The 18,447-nt window shown below is 38.6% G+C and overlaps 1 protein-coding gene across 4 annotated transcripts in view; it reads right to left on the bottom strand.

Annotated features, from left to right (window-relative positions):
- Window positions 1–18,447, bottom strand: part of spag9b (sperm associated antigen 9b) — a 70,677-nt gene that overhangs the window by 31,325 nt on the left and 20,905 nt on the right. For 2 of the 4 annotated variants that reach the window (XM_055175616.2, XM_055175617.2), the window contains exons 3-5: window positions 13,777–13,847; window positions 13,480–13,571; window positions 1,160–1,310 (exon numbers count right to left, since the gene is read on the bottom strand). In XM_055175616.2, coding sequence (XP_055031591.2) covers window positions 1,160–1,310; window positions 13,480–13,571; window positions 13,777–13,847 — 314 coding nt within the window. Of the gene's footprint in view, window positions 1–1,159; window positions 1,311–7,967; window positions 8,394–13,479; window positions 13,572–13,776; window positions 13,848–18,447 lie in introns of those variants that run through there. The other 2 variants (XM_055175618.2, XM_055175619.2) reach the window with 2 other exon arrangements.

The raw sequence follows: 18,447 nt of genomic DNA, 5'->3' as shown, positions 1-18,447 counted from the left end.
GTACTAAGAGGCAAGTCTTAGACAAAATCACAGTAGGTCTTGCAAAGGCACACCACAAAAAAAGATTTAGACTATGTTTACACAACAAAGTTTTTTTAACGCGGGCAAAAAGATCCAATTTTTATGGATCCGCAAAGACAACTAAATTTACCTTATAAATACAAACAATCAAGATCAGTTTTGTTTAGACGGTTGATGAGTTTATTATTACTACAAATAACCCTGGACTGTATAGCACCAACATTTTGTAAACTTTGTTGGAGAAGTGTTATACGCTGCCATTGTTGGTTTGGTCACTTGTGTGTATGCCTACAAACTAACTTAACACATGCGCATGACGTCACCGTTATCACGGAATCACGTTTACGTAGTTTACGCAGAGACGACAAGGTGTTATTATCAAAAACCTGCACTTTGAAACCCGTCTTCAAAAGTCTGCATTTTCAAGACCCTAAAATGCTGTGAATAGGCACACTGAAAAAAACTTTCGTGTTTATGTTTGAAAACGTGTCATGTAATAAACAGCCCCTTAAATACGCCAACTCTGCAGTCTAACTGTGAACTCACAGATATTCATATTCATTTAGGAAGCACATGAGAAGGACGGTTTGTTTCTCTTGAGTCTTGAGATCACAGGTTTGAGAACATGGTAGAAAGAGGCTGACAGCAAATGATTACTGGGTTGGCATGAATATGCATGAAGGGGCCTAATGGCGTGAGTCTCTATGTGAAACAGAAGGTTCCAGAGCTTTGTAAAGTCTGCTCGACATTACAGAACTGACCCGAGAACAGCAACTGCCTGTTTGTTTGGCTCTTTGCCCTAGTGGACCTCTGTTTAAGCATGCAAGACAGAAGATACAGCTTTCCTCTCAAAGAACTTCCTCCCTGCTGGCAGTGCTTCTTTAACACACGTTCTGACCCCAGATCCATTCAGACAGGGAAAGCTTTCCTAATAAAAACTATCCATGTCGTCATCGCCTTTATTCCCCCAAACCTATGCTCTTATGCAAGGAAAGCGGGGAACAGCCTGAACCAAACGTTTTTAAACAGGTTTATGTTTAGAAATGACACCAAATACATGTAATAAGTAAATAAATAAATAAATAAATAAAGAAATAAATGTAAGGAGCAATTGAATATTGGTGCATGTCCTAATCACCTTCAGGCTGGTGTTGGAGCGCGGGTGGCTGAGATTGTTGTATCTACACGTGTCCGTCCCTGGAGTATCCACAGTTTCTCGACGCAGATCAGGGGACATCACATCACTTCCTGGTAATGAAAAAATCCCCAGAGAGACAGGACGGTCCTTCCTGGGAGCACACAGAAACATTAAGGAAAACATTATGGATTGCACATAAATCTAATTAGGTTTTTTAGTGTTGTAAGGGTGTATAGAGTGTGTGTTAGAAATGTATTGCTGAAACACACCAACAAGACTGTAACGATTTAACCCTGTAAATCAGTGCTACATTTTTAAACAGTTTTTCACCATTTATGTGTTCAGGATTATTTGGGCAGGGTTAAAATGGTGTCTTAAGAGCAGAAAATCCAGCCGATATTTTCAAGATTTTAATAATTTATTTTATTTACTTTGCTTTTTTTATTTCTTTTTACATTTGTCTGTGGTGTGCCAAACTCAGAACACATTTAATATCTGATTTTACAGGGGCTTTAATGATTGGCCCTAACCAAAACGTCCCACCTTGCCTACAGTAATTCTTTACAAATAATTTTAAATGTACAGTAAGTATAACATTATGATCCCTAAATATCTATGAGTCTCATTTTCTGTGTATGTCTGTGGAATTTTTTGGTCATGTATTGCCTGCCATACTACAAAAATACTAAAAAGTGTTTTTGGCAAAAGTATAAACAATAAAAATTGAGCATGCCTTAGCAAGCACCTCCTCCTGTCTGGTTGTCATAGCACTGCAGTAGTTGCATTCAGAGCCCTGAACCTGCTGACTGCACATTCTGTACAAAGTGACCAAATCTGCTCTATTCAGACCTCACTGTATAGTAAGGAAAATGCTTACTTTTGTAAACACAGCTTCGAAACAAGAACTGAATTTCTGAAAGTAAACAATTAAATATAAAGCAAGACAGTGGCTATAAAAATTGAAGAAGAAAAAAAATCAATGTAGTCAATCAAAAGTCATTCTGTTAGTGCACAGCAGTGACTGATGTTAAAGGAATAGTCTACTCATTTTCAATATTAAAATATGTTATTACCTTAACTAAGAATTGTTGATACATCCCTCTATCATCTGTGTGCGTGCAAGTAAGCGCTGGAGCGCGCTGCGACGCTTCGATAGCATTTAGCTTAGCCCCATTCATTCAATGGTACCATTTAGAGATAAAGTTAGAAGTGACCAAACACATCAACGTTTTTCCTATTCAAGACGAGTAGTTATACGAGCAAGTTTGGTGGTACAAAATAAAACGTAGCGCTTTTCTAAGCGGATTTAAAAGAGGAACTATATTTTATGGCGTAATAGCACTTTTGGGAGTACTTCGACTCGCCTGAAAAGTCCGCTCCCCTTCTCACTCTCATAATGGGAGAGGGAGGGTGTTACTGCGCCGAGTCGAAGTACTCCCAAAAGTGCTATTACGCCATACAATATAGTTCCTCTTTTAAATCAGCTTAGAAAAGCGCTACGTTTTATTTTGTACAACCAAACTTGCTCGTATAACTACTCGTCTTAAATAGGAAAAACGTTTATGTGTGTTTGGTCACTTCTAACTTTATCTCTAAATGGTACCATTGAATGAATGGGGCTAACCTAAATGCTATCGAAGTGTCGCAGCGCGCTCCAGCGCTTACGTGCACGCACACAGATGATAGAGGGATGTATCAACAATTCTTAGTTAAGGTAATAACATATTTTAATATTGAAAATGAGTAGACTATTCCTTTAAGTAATAATAAAAGAGAGGACATGAATGATAGGTCAGCATGATACAGTGCAACATGAAGATTTAAGACTAGTAAATTATGCTATATTTTCATTACATTGTGAGGAGTATACATTTCTACCAGGTCCATCGTCTCTCTGAAGTTTACACCCTTGCTGATGGCGAAAAGCTTGTGTAAATACATGTGTAAGAGAACACACACTGCCAGTCAAACAAAGTGGGGTGAAACTAAAAGTTCATTAAAAAGTTAATTTAAACTTTAATCGAAAGAGTTACATCATTCATTTAAGCTTGAGATGAACTAAACAAAGCTACTTTCTTGAGTCAGTATCAGTTTCACATTTAAATAGTTAATTAACTATAAAATTAATTACTAATTAAAATTGTTGATCTCAATCATTTTCATTACATAGGCTACTAGTAATGTTAGCATATCATATACTTTAAATGGATATTTGACTACTATTGCCTAACTGCACTCTTAAAAATAAATGCACTATACACACTCTAAAATGGCTGGGTTGTTTTAACCCATGCTGGGTAAATATTGGACAGAACACATGCTAGGTTAAAAATTAGGGATGCTCCGATCGATCGACCGATAATGCTTGCTATGTTTCTCAATGAATTACGGCGAAATGCCGCTACATCCAAAAGCCAGAGGGCGCTATCGTGCAGAAACTCAAAATGTGCTGTAGACGAAGAACTATACACACGCAGCTATGATAACATGCAGCTTCAGGAAATGGCTTAAGGATATATTTATATTGCTGTTCTTCAAACCTTTTCAGGTATTTTCATGATAATAAAGAATATGTATAATGATTATGTTTGACGAGTGTTGCTTTTTCAAATGCATGTTATAAACGACTCAAACTAACAGTGATTTTAGATCAATAAGGACTTACTGATCAAAAGCCGTAGTACATGAAATGGCTGTGAATAAGATCGGCTGTCAGTTTCAGAATAGTGATTGGCCACGTATTTTTAGTGGAGATCGGCATTGATCGGAGCATCCCTATTAAAAATTACCAAATGTTGGGTTGTTGTTACGCAACCATGGGTTATAATAATCCAGCAGTGTGCTCTGTCCAATATTTACCCAGCATGAGGGTACCATTTTACCTTTAGTGGCAAATACACCAAAGTGTTAAAACCAGGGCTATTCAAATCTTACCCTGGAGGGCAAGAGCACTGCAGAGTTTAGCTCCAACACTGATCAAACGCACCTGAGCAAGCTAATCAAGGTCTTTATGATCACTAGACAATCACAGGTGGGTAAGTTTGATTAGGGTTGGAGCTAAACTCTGTAGTGCTTCGTCCCTCCAGGGTAAGATTTGGATAGCCCTGACCATAGACTATAAAAAATATGGACGTAGTGTCTGTGACGTCACCCATTGGTTTGTGAAGATCGTTTTTGAAGCTTAAAGTAGGTGTTGGCATCTTGGCCATGCGTCACTGCGAATCACTCGCAGATAACCGAAAATGGGTAAAGAGGCGGGACATGGGTGAAGCTGAGGTGACTGGTAGCTGAAACCACGCTCACCTAGCTCGACTCTAGTGATAGCAGTGGCAGTTCACCCGTCACTCAAGTCCACGCCCTTAATTATACAGAAGTTTAAGGCTCATTATACAACAGTTCTTTCGGGTTCTCCAATCTGATTGGCTAAGAGCTATGCGATATTGTCCTGATAACGGCACTGTAACCGCTTCACCTTTCGTATCATTCCGCCACCTAGTGAATGGAGGTCCTAAACAGGCTCATCTCTGAATGGAAAAACACAGACGTGCTGTTTTTAAACACTCTCTGTGTGTCTCATTAGTTCACTAGCTCATAAATCAGTCTGTGAATCCCCAATCGGAAGTTATTATTCTGTCAAAGATCAGCGCTCTTGGATGTTACGTTAAACTTAATGGGATTAATGTCTTGTCACATCGTGTGGACAATTGGCAAGAGGAATGTAAACACTCGGTTTGTCTTCTGGAGCTATATCTCTTATCAGAATGCGAAAACACAGTGGAACTGCAGGTAAGCACCGCAGCTTTTAAATGTGGACATTGATCATTTATTTAATCGCGACGTGACTATTAAAACATGTTATGAGAATATCGCCACTGATATATTTATAAGCAGCATGTAAAAACATCTCTCTGACACTTATAAAAAAACAGTTTTATATAGTACTGACAAGAACAAAGTTTAATAATAATCGAGTGCTCGTATCGCGTTAAGAGTAAATGGTAAACCAACAGTAACATTATATAAGTATAGTTTTATTAACTTTTACCTCGCGCCAAAACAATAACAACACAAAAGACACTAAATATGAATAAGAAAACAAGCAATAGTTTTATCATGACACCAAATACTGCTGATTTGATCTCATTTTGACCATCAAAAACAAACAAGGCGAATATCAGAGCCAGGGAATCCCTGTCAGAGATGTAGCCCAGAGAGGGCGGTGGTCAGCGGGGCGAGTGAACACTGACGTCCGCTCATGCTTTGGTTCTCATACGTACCGAATCTCACTAAGCAAACGTTCAAACAGGCGCTATCTTTACTAATCGACTGTAGATTTAAATATAATAAATATATATTCTCGACTGAACTAATCTTAAAACTACACTTTGTGACCAAGAAACGTTAATATAAAGAAACGCCTATCCCTCCATTGAGTTATTATGAGATTCAAAGCAGCCGAAAGTGTTACCTGTCATTCTGGCAGCCCTCAAATCCGTGGCGGAAGAAGTAGTTCTCAAACAAAGAGGCTTTTAAAATAACTCCGTTGTTGTTTTCTAGTTTTCATTTTTCAAACGTGTGCCGTCGAACTGTTGTATAAAAGCAATATCGCTCTCGGAGTCGTGCGACACAGCTCCACATCATCACGGCCGCGACTAGGCCAGAGGCACGAGGCCGTAGGCCGAGTGCCCGAGGCAATCACAGCCGTGATGATACAGAGCTATAGCACACGACTCCGAGAGCGATATTGCTTAAATATAATTTAAACGGATGACGAACAAAAAAAGTCACCCGCCTCACAGTTGTCATGAAGGGCAAATAAGCTATAGAGATCAAAAGCTCTTTTTGTACCAGGCTGTAAACATATTATTTTCTACTGTAAAGTTGCATATTAACATGGAGGTCTATGGGAATTGACTCCCTTTTGGAGCTAGCCTCTACCAGCCAGTCAATGAATTGCAGCTTGAGTAACTTCCGTATTGGCTTCATCGGCTTCCCTCGGTTTAAACACAACTGAAATGCCAGGAGAACGCCGACTGTGGACGCTTGCAAGTGTTTCTTGAGCTAAGTGCTTTGGTTGCTATGATACTTCTGTTTTGTTTATCAGTCGTTGTACGATGCGCCGGTTGGTTGTTGTGGTATTTGTCCCTCCCCTCCTCCACTGTGATTGGACAGCTGAGTGAAAAATGACATTGAGAAGCTAAGCGTTTTACCCAAAGTAAGGGGGCGTGCACACCAAAGCTTTTACGCTGGTGGCCGGCGTATGTTTTCAATTGTTCCAATGGAAGTGCAGCGTTTTTTCTGAGAGTTGAAAAATATAAACTTTTGGGTGAAAAGCTCAGCTCATCAATGTCAGTTCTCACACGGCCGTTCAATCACAGTTGAGGAGGGTCGGGACAAACATCACAACAACCAATCGCCGCATCGTACAACAACTGATAAACAACGCAGAAGTATCACAGCAACCAAAATGCTCAGCTGAAGAAAGCTGGCAGTCGGCTGAAATAAAGCTGATAGTCGGCGTCCGCTGGGCGTTTTCAGCCACGTTAAAAAGTTTTGGTGTGCATGCCCCCTTAAACATTTTTCAATTCTAGGTGCTCATCGCTGGGGGTGAAAAAAACAGGAAAAATGGCAGCTGTTGCGTTTTTGAAAAGCAGGGCGCTTCTATTGCAAACAATTGAAAACATACGCTACAGGAATACGGCAAAAAAGGGGTGACCTTGTTGCGCTTCCAAGGAGAACAGGAAGAGTTTGTGCTAGTTCAGTGATTTTGTCACCATGCCATCGAGACGCTGTTATTTTCATCCCGGATTCAAATCCGCTTTGTTTGACCTTTGCTGACAACAGCTTCCTCAATCTGGCATGACCTTTCCGGACAACGTGCGCTAAACTACTGTCAAATCAAAACACACTGGACCAGCTACACAATCAAAATTACGTATTTCTGAAGGAGGGACTTCATAGAATAAGGAAGACATTAGCCCAGTTTTAGGACAGTGAAAACAGCAATATAAATATAAGTAAATTGTGTGAAAAATACTTTTTTTTTAACACGGGAAACATGAACACATGGCACCTTTAAAGTTGCTTCTTTTTGCATATATGCAGCTTTTAAGAACACACACATATCAAATTCAGAGGAAGTATCAAGTTCAATTTACTCTGCTATGTAATCACCTTAATAAACAACACCACTGCTGTAAAACCAGTTAAACATCCCAAATCCTATTGAAAAGAAGCTAACAAAGGTGTTTAGCTCCATATGTATGTAGCTCTAGCACAGGGAATAGTGCCAACATAAGTAAACACTGTATTAAGTTTAAAATAGGATCAACACATCCTTACAGAAAAATAGCACAGTCAGAATGAAACAATAACACTGCACTAGTACAAAGTACATTAAAAATGATAATCTTTTAAAGAGAGACGACACAAAAATTAATCTAGCTTCACCACTGTCTCTGCCGCAGCATCCCCTGACACATCACTGCTCTTGTTTACTACACCAGTGAGACCTCAGTCAATAGAGTAACAGACACGTGATGATAAGAGCAGATAAAAACATCCACGTATGACATCCCTAAACTCAAAAAACAGATTGACAAACATTTAGGAAACTGAAACTGAACATTAGGAGGATCAAAGCAGACAGAAGTCAAGATATGATGGGGTGCGACGCAGTCTGCAAATAAACAAGCCAAGACGATAAGACTACAAAGAGCTTTCAAACTCAGCACATTATATGTTGCATGAAACTATACTATCCAAATATCTTCAAACACACACGCACGCTGATGTTTTCCCTGCGTACCTGCTGATCCGAGGGAGGGAGTGTGTGATGGCTGGCAAGCCGTTGGAGACAGAATAATGCACCAACAGTAACACGGAGAGAGAGACCAGCACAGCAGAGTTGATGACCACCGCTCCCCCCACGAAGCCAAAGACAAACAGCAGCATGCATCCTGGATTCATGGCTGCCGCCACGCGCTGCAGGCTGCCCGCCGCCCCCTGGCACGCAAAAACAGTCCCATCAACACCGCCACGCAGTGAGAATCTGGAGCTCTGCAGCCTCTTAATGCTGTGTCATCATCCACTATGACAACCAGCTTTACAGCAGCCGTCTGTCCCTGTGTTGTCTTGTTTCAGTGTGCTCTCGTTGTGATCTGCTTCTCGTTCTGATGCTTAATGAACAGCTCACATCCGTGCGATAGTAAGCTCTCCCTCCCTAACAGCAGATTCAAAGGCTACTTCTATATGGTTTATCCTGCTTTGCTCCCACAGCTGATTGGTTGTGGGAAAGAGAGAGAGAGAGAGAGAGAGAGTGCACAGAAGGGTAACTTAAACTACAAACACAAACTCAGGCTTGTCACCTGGGCACAAAAGGCCAATCCACGTGCTATTAGCCATCAAGTATATGAATGCCTGACTTTGAACTAGTGAAAGTAAAAATCTATTGTATTTTACAAGGTTAAAAATATGTCAGTACTACTTAGCCATCATTATGGCAATTAACTGAAACGAAAAAATGACTTTTCTAGTCCAGTGCACAGTATGAAGCACTTTTTACTTGCAAATTAGTGTTAGGAAAGAAAATAACATGTTGTGGTAATAATGTCTAAAAAATACATTTAATTGTTAACAACCTATCGTCTAACCCATTCAACTGTTTAGGTTGTTTGTCCCTTTTCCCCATTCAAACTAATTTAGAAGCACAGAAGAGTTTACTAAATTAGCGCCTCTACTGGCAGCAGGTGAAATGTTCACCTGTATAGTTTTGCAATGCTGACGTGTATGATTTTCAATATAAACTAGGATTAATTGTATTTATATTACACTTTACACTATTCATTTTGAGCAAATAATGTAATGAATCTATTATATTAGAACCCTGCGTGACTGTTTTCTTAAAGCCGCTCTATGCATTTTCGTTTTTGTCAAACAGCGACCCCTAGAGTCACTGGAGAATACTTGCAACTGTCGTAATTTCCCACTCCAGTACACCTCCGAAAATAATGACCAGGTAATGTTTCACAATTTCATATAAATATTAGGCTACTGCATAGTCTACTAAACTACAGATGATGGTAATAGGATAATAAGAAGTTTATTCCAAGTGTAGAGTGCATATAATAATAAAGTACCGCGTTTGCTGGCTTATAACGTTTTTACATGATTGCAGCTAAATCACAAGTAAACAGTCTGTAGTCTATTGTCTACTGTATCATTTCATTTGTGTTCTTTTATTGTAATGTAAACATTACAAAATGCCATGACAAAGTTAATTGTGTATGTTGCATTATTTCATAACATTGGTCGTTATAATGTCACTATACATGATTATTAGGGATGGGCGATATGGCCTTAAAAAATTTTCACGGTAATTTCAGTTGTTTGTTGCGGTGACGATAAATATATGACGATAAATTATTCACTTCTGTAAAATATCAGATTACGTTATGTTTAAAGGAATAGTCTACTCATTTTCAATATTAAAATATGTTATTACCTTAACTAAGAATTGTTGATACATCCCTCTATCATCTGTGTGCGTGCACGTAAGCGCTGGAGCGCGCTGCGACGTTTCGATAGCATTTAGCTTAGCCCCATTCATTCAATGGTACCATTTAGAGATAAAGTTAGAAGTGACCAAACACATCAACGTTTTTCCTATTTAAGACGAGTAGTTATACGAGCAAGTTTGGTGGTACAAAATAAAACGTAGCGCTTTTCTAAGCAGATTTAAAAGAGGAACTATATTTTATGGCGTAATAGCACTTTTGGGAGTACTTCGACTCGGCGCAGTAACACCCTCCCTCTCCCATTATGAGAGTGAGAAGGGGAGCGGACTTTTCAGGCGAGTCGAAGTACTCCCAAAAGTGCTATTACGCCATAAAATATAGTTCCTCTTTTAAATCCGCTTAGAAAGAAGCTCCAGCGCTTACGTGCACGCACACAGATGATAGAGGGATGTATCAACAATTCTTAGTTAAGGTAATAACATATTTTAATATTGAAAATGAGTAGACTATTCCTTTAAGTTGTGTTCCAGTGACTGTGCTGAAAAACATCACACAACAACAATTACACAATAATAATTCAAATCAATTACAAGTTTAAAATGTAAACACAGATTCTGTATTTATTTATACTCTCATGGTGCAAAAATAGTGCAAACAGGAAAAGTAGCAATGTCTTTAGATGTGTTTCAACATTACAACAGAGTACAACTGCAAATAAACCCTGATAAAGTAATAAACATGTTAACTCTTTCCCCGCCATTGACGAGATATCTCGTCAATTAAGAGAAAACGCTACCCCGCCAATGACCAGATTTTCTGTCTTTCCGCAATACCGCTATTATCCACAAGGTGGCGCCCTTCTGCAACTTTTTAAACCCGGAAGTATTGCCCTATGGCAAGCTGCTGCATGTCCGTGTCTGTTTTAAAGATCGCTCTGAATGGGATCTCTATGAAAAGTCCGTCACAAACATGGAATTATCTCAGCTTTTTGCTCAAAATGTGGTGTTTTTGCAGAAACCTACCCATATTCAAAAGCTGATTACAAAAGAACTACTAGAGGTAGGATGAAACGTTTTTTTTGTTTGAAAGCAGAGGGTCTGTTCTTTCATTTGGTATATTGTATGTTTATATATCTGAAGAAGAAAATTTTCTGGAAGGCATTAAACTTTGGTGAAAATCATGAAAAACGCTGGCGCTGGCTGGCAACTTTTAAAAAAAAATGCTGGCGGTGAAAGAGTTAAAGTAACCTGATAAAGCAAATAAGTTTAGTGTGGAACAGTCAATAGTCCCTTTCACACATACAGTCTTTACTGGTAATTTGCAGTTAACAGGTAATGTGTACACAGAACCTTTCAGGTAAATCAGTACTCCCAATTTACCAGTAAGACAGGTTGTAAGATTAACAGTAATTTACTGGTAAGTGCTATTTGTGAACAAAAAATATAGGATTACCCGCATTTAGAACAGACGACGTCAGACCGCGCTGACAGCTTCGGGCCAATCAGAACGTTTTTTTTTTTATATAGATGACGCGTTTACCCCTGCACTGTTTACATGTGCTGCTTAACTCTTTCACCGCCAGCGTTTTTTAAAAAAGTTGCCAGCCAGCGCCAGCGTTTTTCATGATTTTCACAAAAGTTTAATGCCTTCCAGAAAATGTTCTTCTTCAAATATATAAACATAAAATATACCAAATGAAAGAACAGACCCTCTGCTGTCAAACAAAAAAAAAAACGTTTCATCCTACTTTCAGTGATTCTTTTGTAATCAGCCTTTGAATATGGGTAGGTTTCTGCAAAAACACCAAATTTTGAGCAAAAAGCAGAGATAATTCCATTTTTGTGACCTTTCATAGAGATCCCATTCAGAGCGATCTTTAAAACAGACACGGACATGCAGCAGCTTGCCATAGGGCAATACTTCCGGTTTTAAAAAGTTGCGGAAGTGCGCCACCTAGTGGATAATAGCGGTATTGCGGAAAGACGGAAATACTCGTCATTGCGGGGAAGCGTTTTCTTTTGATTGACGAGATATCTCGTCAATGGCGGGGAAAGAGTTAAAAGTTGAGCACACCTGAAGTTAACAGCCACGTTTCTTCAGCAAAGTGGTTTCAAACAGCTTACCATCTATTTGCCATATTGCCGACGTCCTTAGCACACCCTCTGTGGTTTGCAGACGGCCCCTAAAGCAGCCTAGGCGGATATGCAGCGAATATCAAACCTAGAACCAACTTTACCTCGCTCCTCTGTGAAGCCTAATGTGAAAACGCAGGTTCCATTTGACGCCGCCTAACGCAATGTTGTTTGGTCACGAGCAACTTCGCGACCGTCAGCGTTTGCCACAGATGTGTAAACAACCAAATACGGGCCATGGATATTAAGTCATAACCCGCCATTGTTTACAAATACAACACTGAGCGCACCGGCCGCGCCCCACAGGTAACTTCCGCTTTTTCTCCGAGTTTCCTGGTATTTTGATATGTGTGAATGATGTCTTACTGGTAAAAAGACGTAACGTCACTGAATGTGTGAAAAGCACATTTTCGTATTTACTGGTAAATTCATTCTGGTAAATTCATGGTAATAACAACAAGCACCTCCTCAGCCTCTCGTCCGCCTTCCGCCATGTTTGTTTTCACTCAGCATGTGAACAGTGAATTAGGGGCGCACAAACTATCCCATCAACTATATTTATCGTTGTTATCGTGAGGCGACAGAGTTTCATCGCGAGGATACATTTTGGCGGTATATCGCAAACGATAAGATATCGCCCATCCCTAGTGGTAATATGCTGCTGGCAGCTAGAGGGCACTTAACCTTTAAACATAAAGCCCAATTCATAATTCTGTGTGGAGTGTACGATGTAGCCTATGCATAGTCTGCTGCTTCTTCCACTTTTGCTTTAATACTGTGGGTTAAACCATGAACTTGCCCTTGACCCACCTACTAGCAGTCTGCATGTCGATGCAGACAATGACACAAAAATTAAAACAAATGCGTAGCCTCCTGCGTAAATGGTACGGCATAGGTACAACCAACGCAGTATAAATCAGGCTTAACTGTGGGGTTTAATAACTGCTTGAACAAACAACCGTTTTTTTTTTTGGGAAAGTCATTGATTGTCAGTGTAATTGTCTGAATTCATTTAATTTGGCAAAAAACAAAATTTTAAACTATAATGTTTCTGTTTTTCGAAATAGTTTGATCTGATAAAACTCACATTTACAAACTAATCCCATAATCCTCTCAAGCAGAACACTCCAATCCATCTATAAACTCTCAGCTACGTCCATCACAAGCATCACATGATTTGCTCACAACACAGGAGATTTAAGATAACCACGCATAAAAATGCAATTAAAACCCTTTTGGAAATCACACATGCTTGGGAAACCAGCCTGTGTTGTGTGTTGTGTATGAGTCTCCATTTTTACACTGTCACTCTATTACAGAATCACTGTGATGTTACTGCATCTGTTTTCACTGACATCACCCAGACGATTCTCCGTCTCATCCCTCTACACTAAGCTGAGATACACACTGCAGATCTACATTAGGAGATGCTCACAGCGGCTGTATGCGTACTGTACATGTGGGAGTGTTTGTAGTGATGAAATCCAGAAGTCTAGCAAAATAAAGGGAACTGAGATGGAAATCTTAAACAATTACTGCAAAATGTACTAACTATACACACAGAAATTGGTTTATCGAAGAGTGTTTAACTGTGTATGTGGATAATTTTTTTTTTAATAAAGTATTTCTAGATGAATCAGAAAGCACACAATGAATACGAAAATCATCTTACTTAATTCTGCTCTGAGCTCCAGTTTCTGTGGTCTCCCCCGTCAGCTGCTGATATTTGGTCCGTTCCAAGTGGTCCATATAACTGTGGATCATCTGCAAGTCAAAATAAAGGACAAATACACAGCCATTGTGATATCAAAGCAGCTTGTTTGACCAAACCGTCATGACATCTATATTATTGTTTGGTAACAGCTGCAAAAGACAGCTTTACACATGCAAAAACACCTTTCACGCTGGCACACTCAGAAAAGAAAGTAAATGTCATCTCCAGAGAGGATAAATGTGTGGTGGTTTTTACCTCTGTGTGTCTCTGATGGAGGGCATTGTACTCTTTCTTTAATTCAGCTTCACGCTCTTCCAGTCTTCCAACTAAAAAAAGAAGTTCGACATAATTTAAAACCTTTCATTGTTTCATCTTGACAAGTTAAGTAACAGATCTAACCCTGTAAAACGCTCGGTTGCAATATTACAACATCAGTTTAAAATCTAATAAAGTATAACTGTACATGTTTTTTTCTCTTTAAAACCACATTTACACAACTTAAAAAGTCCTAATATTTGACCCTGCAATGATTTTGAATGGTAGACTTTGTAAATAGGTTTGCTTTTCTGGCCGTGAACTTACAAAACCTGCAAAACTGCCGTGAGGAACATAACCTTTTTACTCAACAAAATAAATCAACAATCATGTAAGTAAAATGCCTAAAATATTTTTTTCTGTGATTAGTTGTGTGTCTAGATCATGCAGATTTTAAGATACAACTGAATGTTTTGATTATATAAGATTTTAAGCTTGTTATATCAATGTTGTAGTTTTACAACGTTGGGTCTGAAGGGTGACAAAATGTACCTGTGCACCTTGCACATTACATGAATTTGCTGTTTTTCTAAACTGTTAAAAATTTACTTTTTTAATCATTTTTTGTAGCAACAAAATATAATATTGATGTTAAATGTCTATTTTGAGTTTTAATCAAAGTTTTAAGATGATTAAATAAGTTTATAGGAAATCAATAATTTATTTGAGAATTTGAAAGTATTTATATAGCCTACTTATATTTGAAACTATTTGTATCTTATTGTTTATAAAATATTCTTAGCTGGTCCTGTTATCTTGCCTGGGCTTTGTTTGCTCAAATATCTGTTTTCTGCATGACGGTCAGGTGATAATGTTTTGGAATGTGGGGTGGGGGTATAGGTGATATTAGCAATATAAAAAGAGGACAAAAAGCTTCCTAGACAGTATTGTGTGATTTCTGTGGAATGGGTGAATCCTTTGAAATGTAGAAATGTGATTGGAAATTATTTGCATCAAGATTAATAAGCATGAAAATAATCAGTGTGTTTTTTTATTTCAGAATTCTACAAGCCATGACTGTCTTGTTTACAATGTGGTATGATGTAATTTATCATCTAAATTTGAAAAAATGGGACTCTGATATAACTGATGAGGAGGAATGTGGTGATGCCTCTCAACTAAGAGAAATTAAAAACTTTGTCTGCCCATATGATAATTATGTGGACATGATGCCAACAAAACCAAGCCATTCATGAACACAGACCTTGCCCCATGACAGGTGTCTGAAAAATGATTTTATCAGTCTCAAGACTGATATTTCTGTTATTGGCATCACTAATGATGCCACCCCCTTTCATATTCCACTGGAGTACCTCCGAAGGTTTGCGGCAGCAACGAGTACAGTTTCCAAAAGAGAGAAGTTTTCATGAACAACAAAATGGGATTACAATGATTGAACATGTCTGTAAACACAGCTTAACACAGTAAATACCAGTTTATCTGGTTTTGTAAATACAAACTGAGCTTATTTTTTATAATAAATGATTTTTCATAAAAATATGGTTTTGTCTGATTATTATGTATTGTGTGATTATGTATATGGATATATAGGATACTATTATTGGGGTAAATAGGCAGTACACCCTGCAGAGTGACTCTTAGATGTTATTAACATTTGTTCAGACAGTGAGTGAAATCACAGCAATTCTGCTACAACAAAGACCATATCACCAACAGCCATATCGCCCTGTAGCCCAAGACAACTTGCCCACTGAAGCTAAGCAGGGTTGAGCCTGTTCAGTACTTGGATGGGAGACCACCTGGGAAAACCAGGTTGCTGCTGGTAGAGGTGTTAGTGAGACCAGCAGGGGGTGCTCACCCTGTGGTCTGTGTGGGTCCTAACACCCCAGCATAGTGACGGGGACACTATACTGTCAAAAAGCACCGTCCTTCGGGTCATTAAAAATCCCAGGATGTCATTCGAAAAAAAGTAGGGGTGTGCCCCGGCATCCTGGCCAAATCATGCTAATCATTTCCTGTATCACTCTGTCTCCTCTCCACTAATAAGCTGGTGTGTGGTGGCCCAATATGGCTGCCGTCGCATCATCCAGGTGGATGCTGCACATTGGTGGTTAAGGAGATTCCCCCATTCATATGTAAAGTGCTTTGAGGTCTGCAGAAAAAGCGCTATATAAATGTAACTAATTAATTATTATAAATATTACAACATTTCCATAAAAACTTACCAAAATGTAAAAACCCAATGATTTTGCATTAGAGGACTCCTACAACAACATATTAAAGGTTAAATATTTTTCCACAGTTTTTTTTCTATATTTGGGTCTTACAGGGCTAAGGCAGGTGGTTGTAATTCATTAATATCTGCTTTGAGTGAATCATGCAACTTGTCACTTTCAGACCAGATGTATGCTAGACTACACACCTAAGACAGGGGGACTTGGACGACATATTTTTCTGACAAAAGGGTTTCTTGGTTATGAACAGTCTCAGTCTCAAAAGTGATTACATGCTGTAGTGATCACATAACCACAAGAGGGCAGTAGAGCAACAGAAATCAATCATAACAGTGTAGTGAATGTGCTACTAGGACAGACTTTTAAACATGATTTAGAAATTGTAATAAAACTTTACTCATTACATTACACAGCCTAAACCTGAAAAGTCTTCTTGAAATAAGTTTACCATAAAATATATATGGCGTAACACAAAACATGATAAACTTATCTGCTAGAGATAGGAAGAAAATGTGTTATCAAAAATCTTCTAAACTCTCTTTGTCTAAAAGTCATCCCTGACTAAAGTGAGGTTTTGTAGCGTAAATGAGTGAAATAAATAAACAATGCCAATAAACAGATGTTTAAAATGTAGTCAGCAGAGGCTTGGAACCAGAAATTGTATTTCTTTATGTCACAAGTTTCCAAGCGAATTACTTTTTGATAAATGGAAACTTAAATGTAAAGCAACAAACAAAAATCTCTGATATTCTTGGACAAAAAAGTTCAATGTCCAGAAAAAAACTTATTCCAGAAATTCCATGACACGTGGGAACCCTTTTTGATGAATGTCAAATAAGAGGCGTCTCTCATCATAGCTAAGCGTTTGGTGTAAAACAGTGAGAAAAATGCATTCATGCTCTGATGATTGTGAATTAGAGGAAGATAAAAGAGGAACAACAGAAGTTCATGCAGTTTATAAATTATCAATGTGCTATTACCATAAAGATCTAAGGTTCATTCAAAAGTGTGAAAGTATATGTTCTTAAAAAGATAGTTTTTCAAATACAAAAACGTGGGTAATAATATGAAAGTGGATGTTGACTGCCTCTATAAACTTCAAAAGGACTTAAAAGTCCCACTATCTCCACGTGCCATAGATTTAAGTGTCCTTAAGACATACAAAAAGTAAAATATATCCATTATTTGATGAATGTTTTTACTTGTGACTCTCTTTTCAGGATGTTTACTTTAAATAATGTATAACAATAATGTAAAACAACTGTGATATACAAAACAGGAAAGTAGAGGAGTAAATGTCTTCACTTAAAATATATGACACAATTTGAGTTAGGTTATTTTTATTTAACACTTGTGGGTCCTTTTGAAGCTTGAAGGGTTTTCTGGTTACTATAAAAGTGGATGGTGACTTCATCGGTCACCAACCACTCCCATAGTAACCAGAAAACCCAAAACAACACTTTAAAAAAAACCTACGCGGGTTTGGGTTTTGAATAACATAAAAACAAATGGGGGATCAAACGACATGAAGGTGAGTAAATAATGACAAAGTTTAATTTTTGGGTAAACTATCTATTTAAATGTGCACTGTGTAGATTTTAGTGGCATCTAGTGGAGAGGTTGTGGATTGCAACCAACAGCTCAGTCCACAGTGCTCACCCCTCCTTTTCAAAGCACATATGGCGCTTTTCCATTGCATAGTACCCCACGGTTTCGGTTTGGGTCAGGTCGGGTCAGCTCACCTCACTTTGGCTTGTTAAGCTTTTTCATCGAGTTTCGTATCACTTCAGAGTGGGAGGGATTATAGACGTGTCGCTATATTTGCGATGCCTACTGCTGTGACATCACACAAGAGAGAGCGTCATTGTACATTCCCATTCATTTATTTATTTCTTAGTCCGCCACAAAATTAAAATTGACCACCACAAATAGATGTTTACACATCGCGTTTATCACTATCTCTGTATCACATAACAGTTTCTGTACAAACACCCGTGGCATCAGTCGACGCGCTCCGCTGAGCCTAATTTAAATTGCATTTAAGCATATTTGCGGACGTTTGCATCGCGCATCGCCACAAACTGCAAGTCTAGAAAAAAACTGTTATGGTGTTCCTGATTCACAACGTGTGGATGTTTTTCATCGCTAAAAGGGAGTTTGGGAACTTAGAGCAAAGCAAAGATGACAACAGGTTTACCCGAGACAGCGCAAGTATAGCATGAAGGTAGGGATGTAACGATTCAATCACGATTCAATCGCGGTCCTCATTAAAAATGCCTGTCTGAAATCGATTCTGAATCGCAAGGCTGCGATTCTTCGTTTTATACACAGCTTGTGCCTGTATTACGGCATTTGGTCAGTAGGAAGTCCTTATCAATCTAAAATCATTATGAGTCGGAGTCGTTTATAACGTGCA

This window comes from Misgurnus anguillicaudatus, chromosome 4 (assembly GCF_027580225.2).
Source record: "Misgurnus anguillicaudatus chromosome 4, ASM2758022v2, whole genome shotgun sequence".
NCBI lineage: Eukaryota > Metazoa > Chordata > Actinopteri > Cypriniformes > Cobitidae > Misgurnus > Misgurnus anguillicaudatus.
Note: the sequence above shows the minus strand (reverse complement) of the source record. Positions and strands in the feature narration are given on the sequence as shown.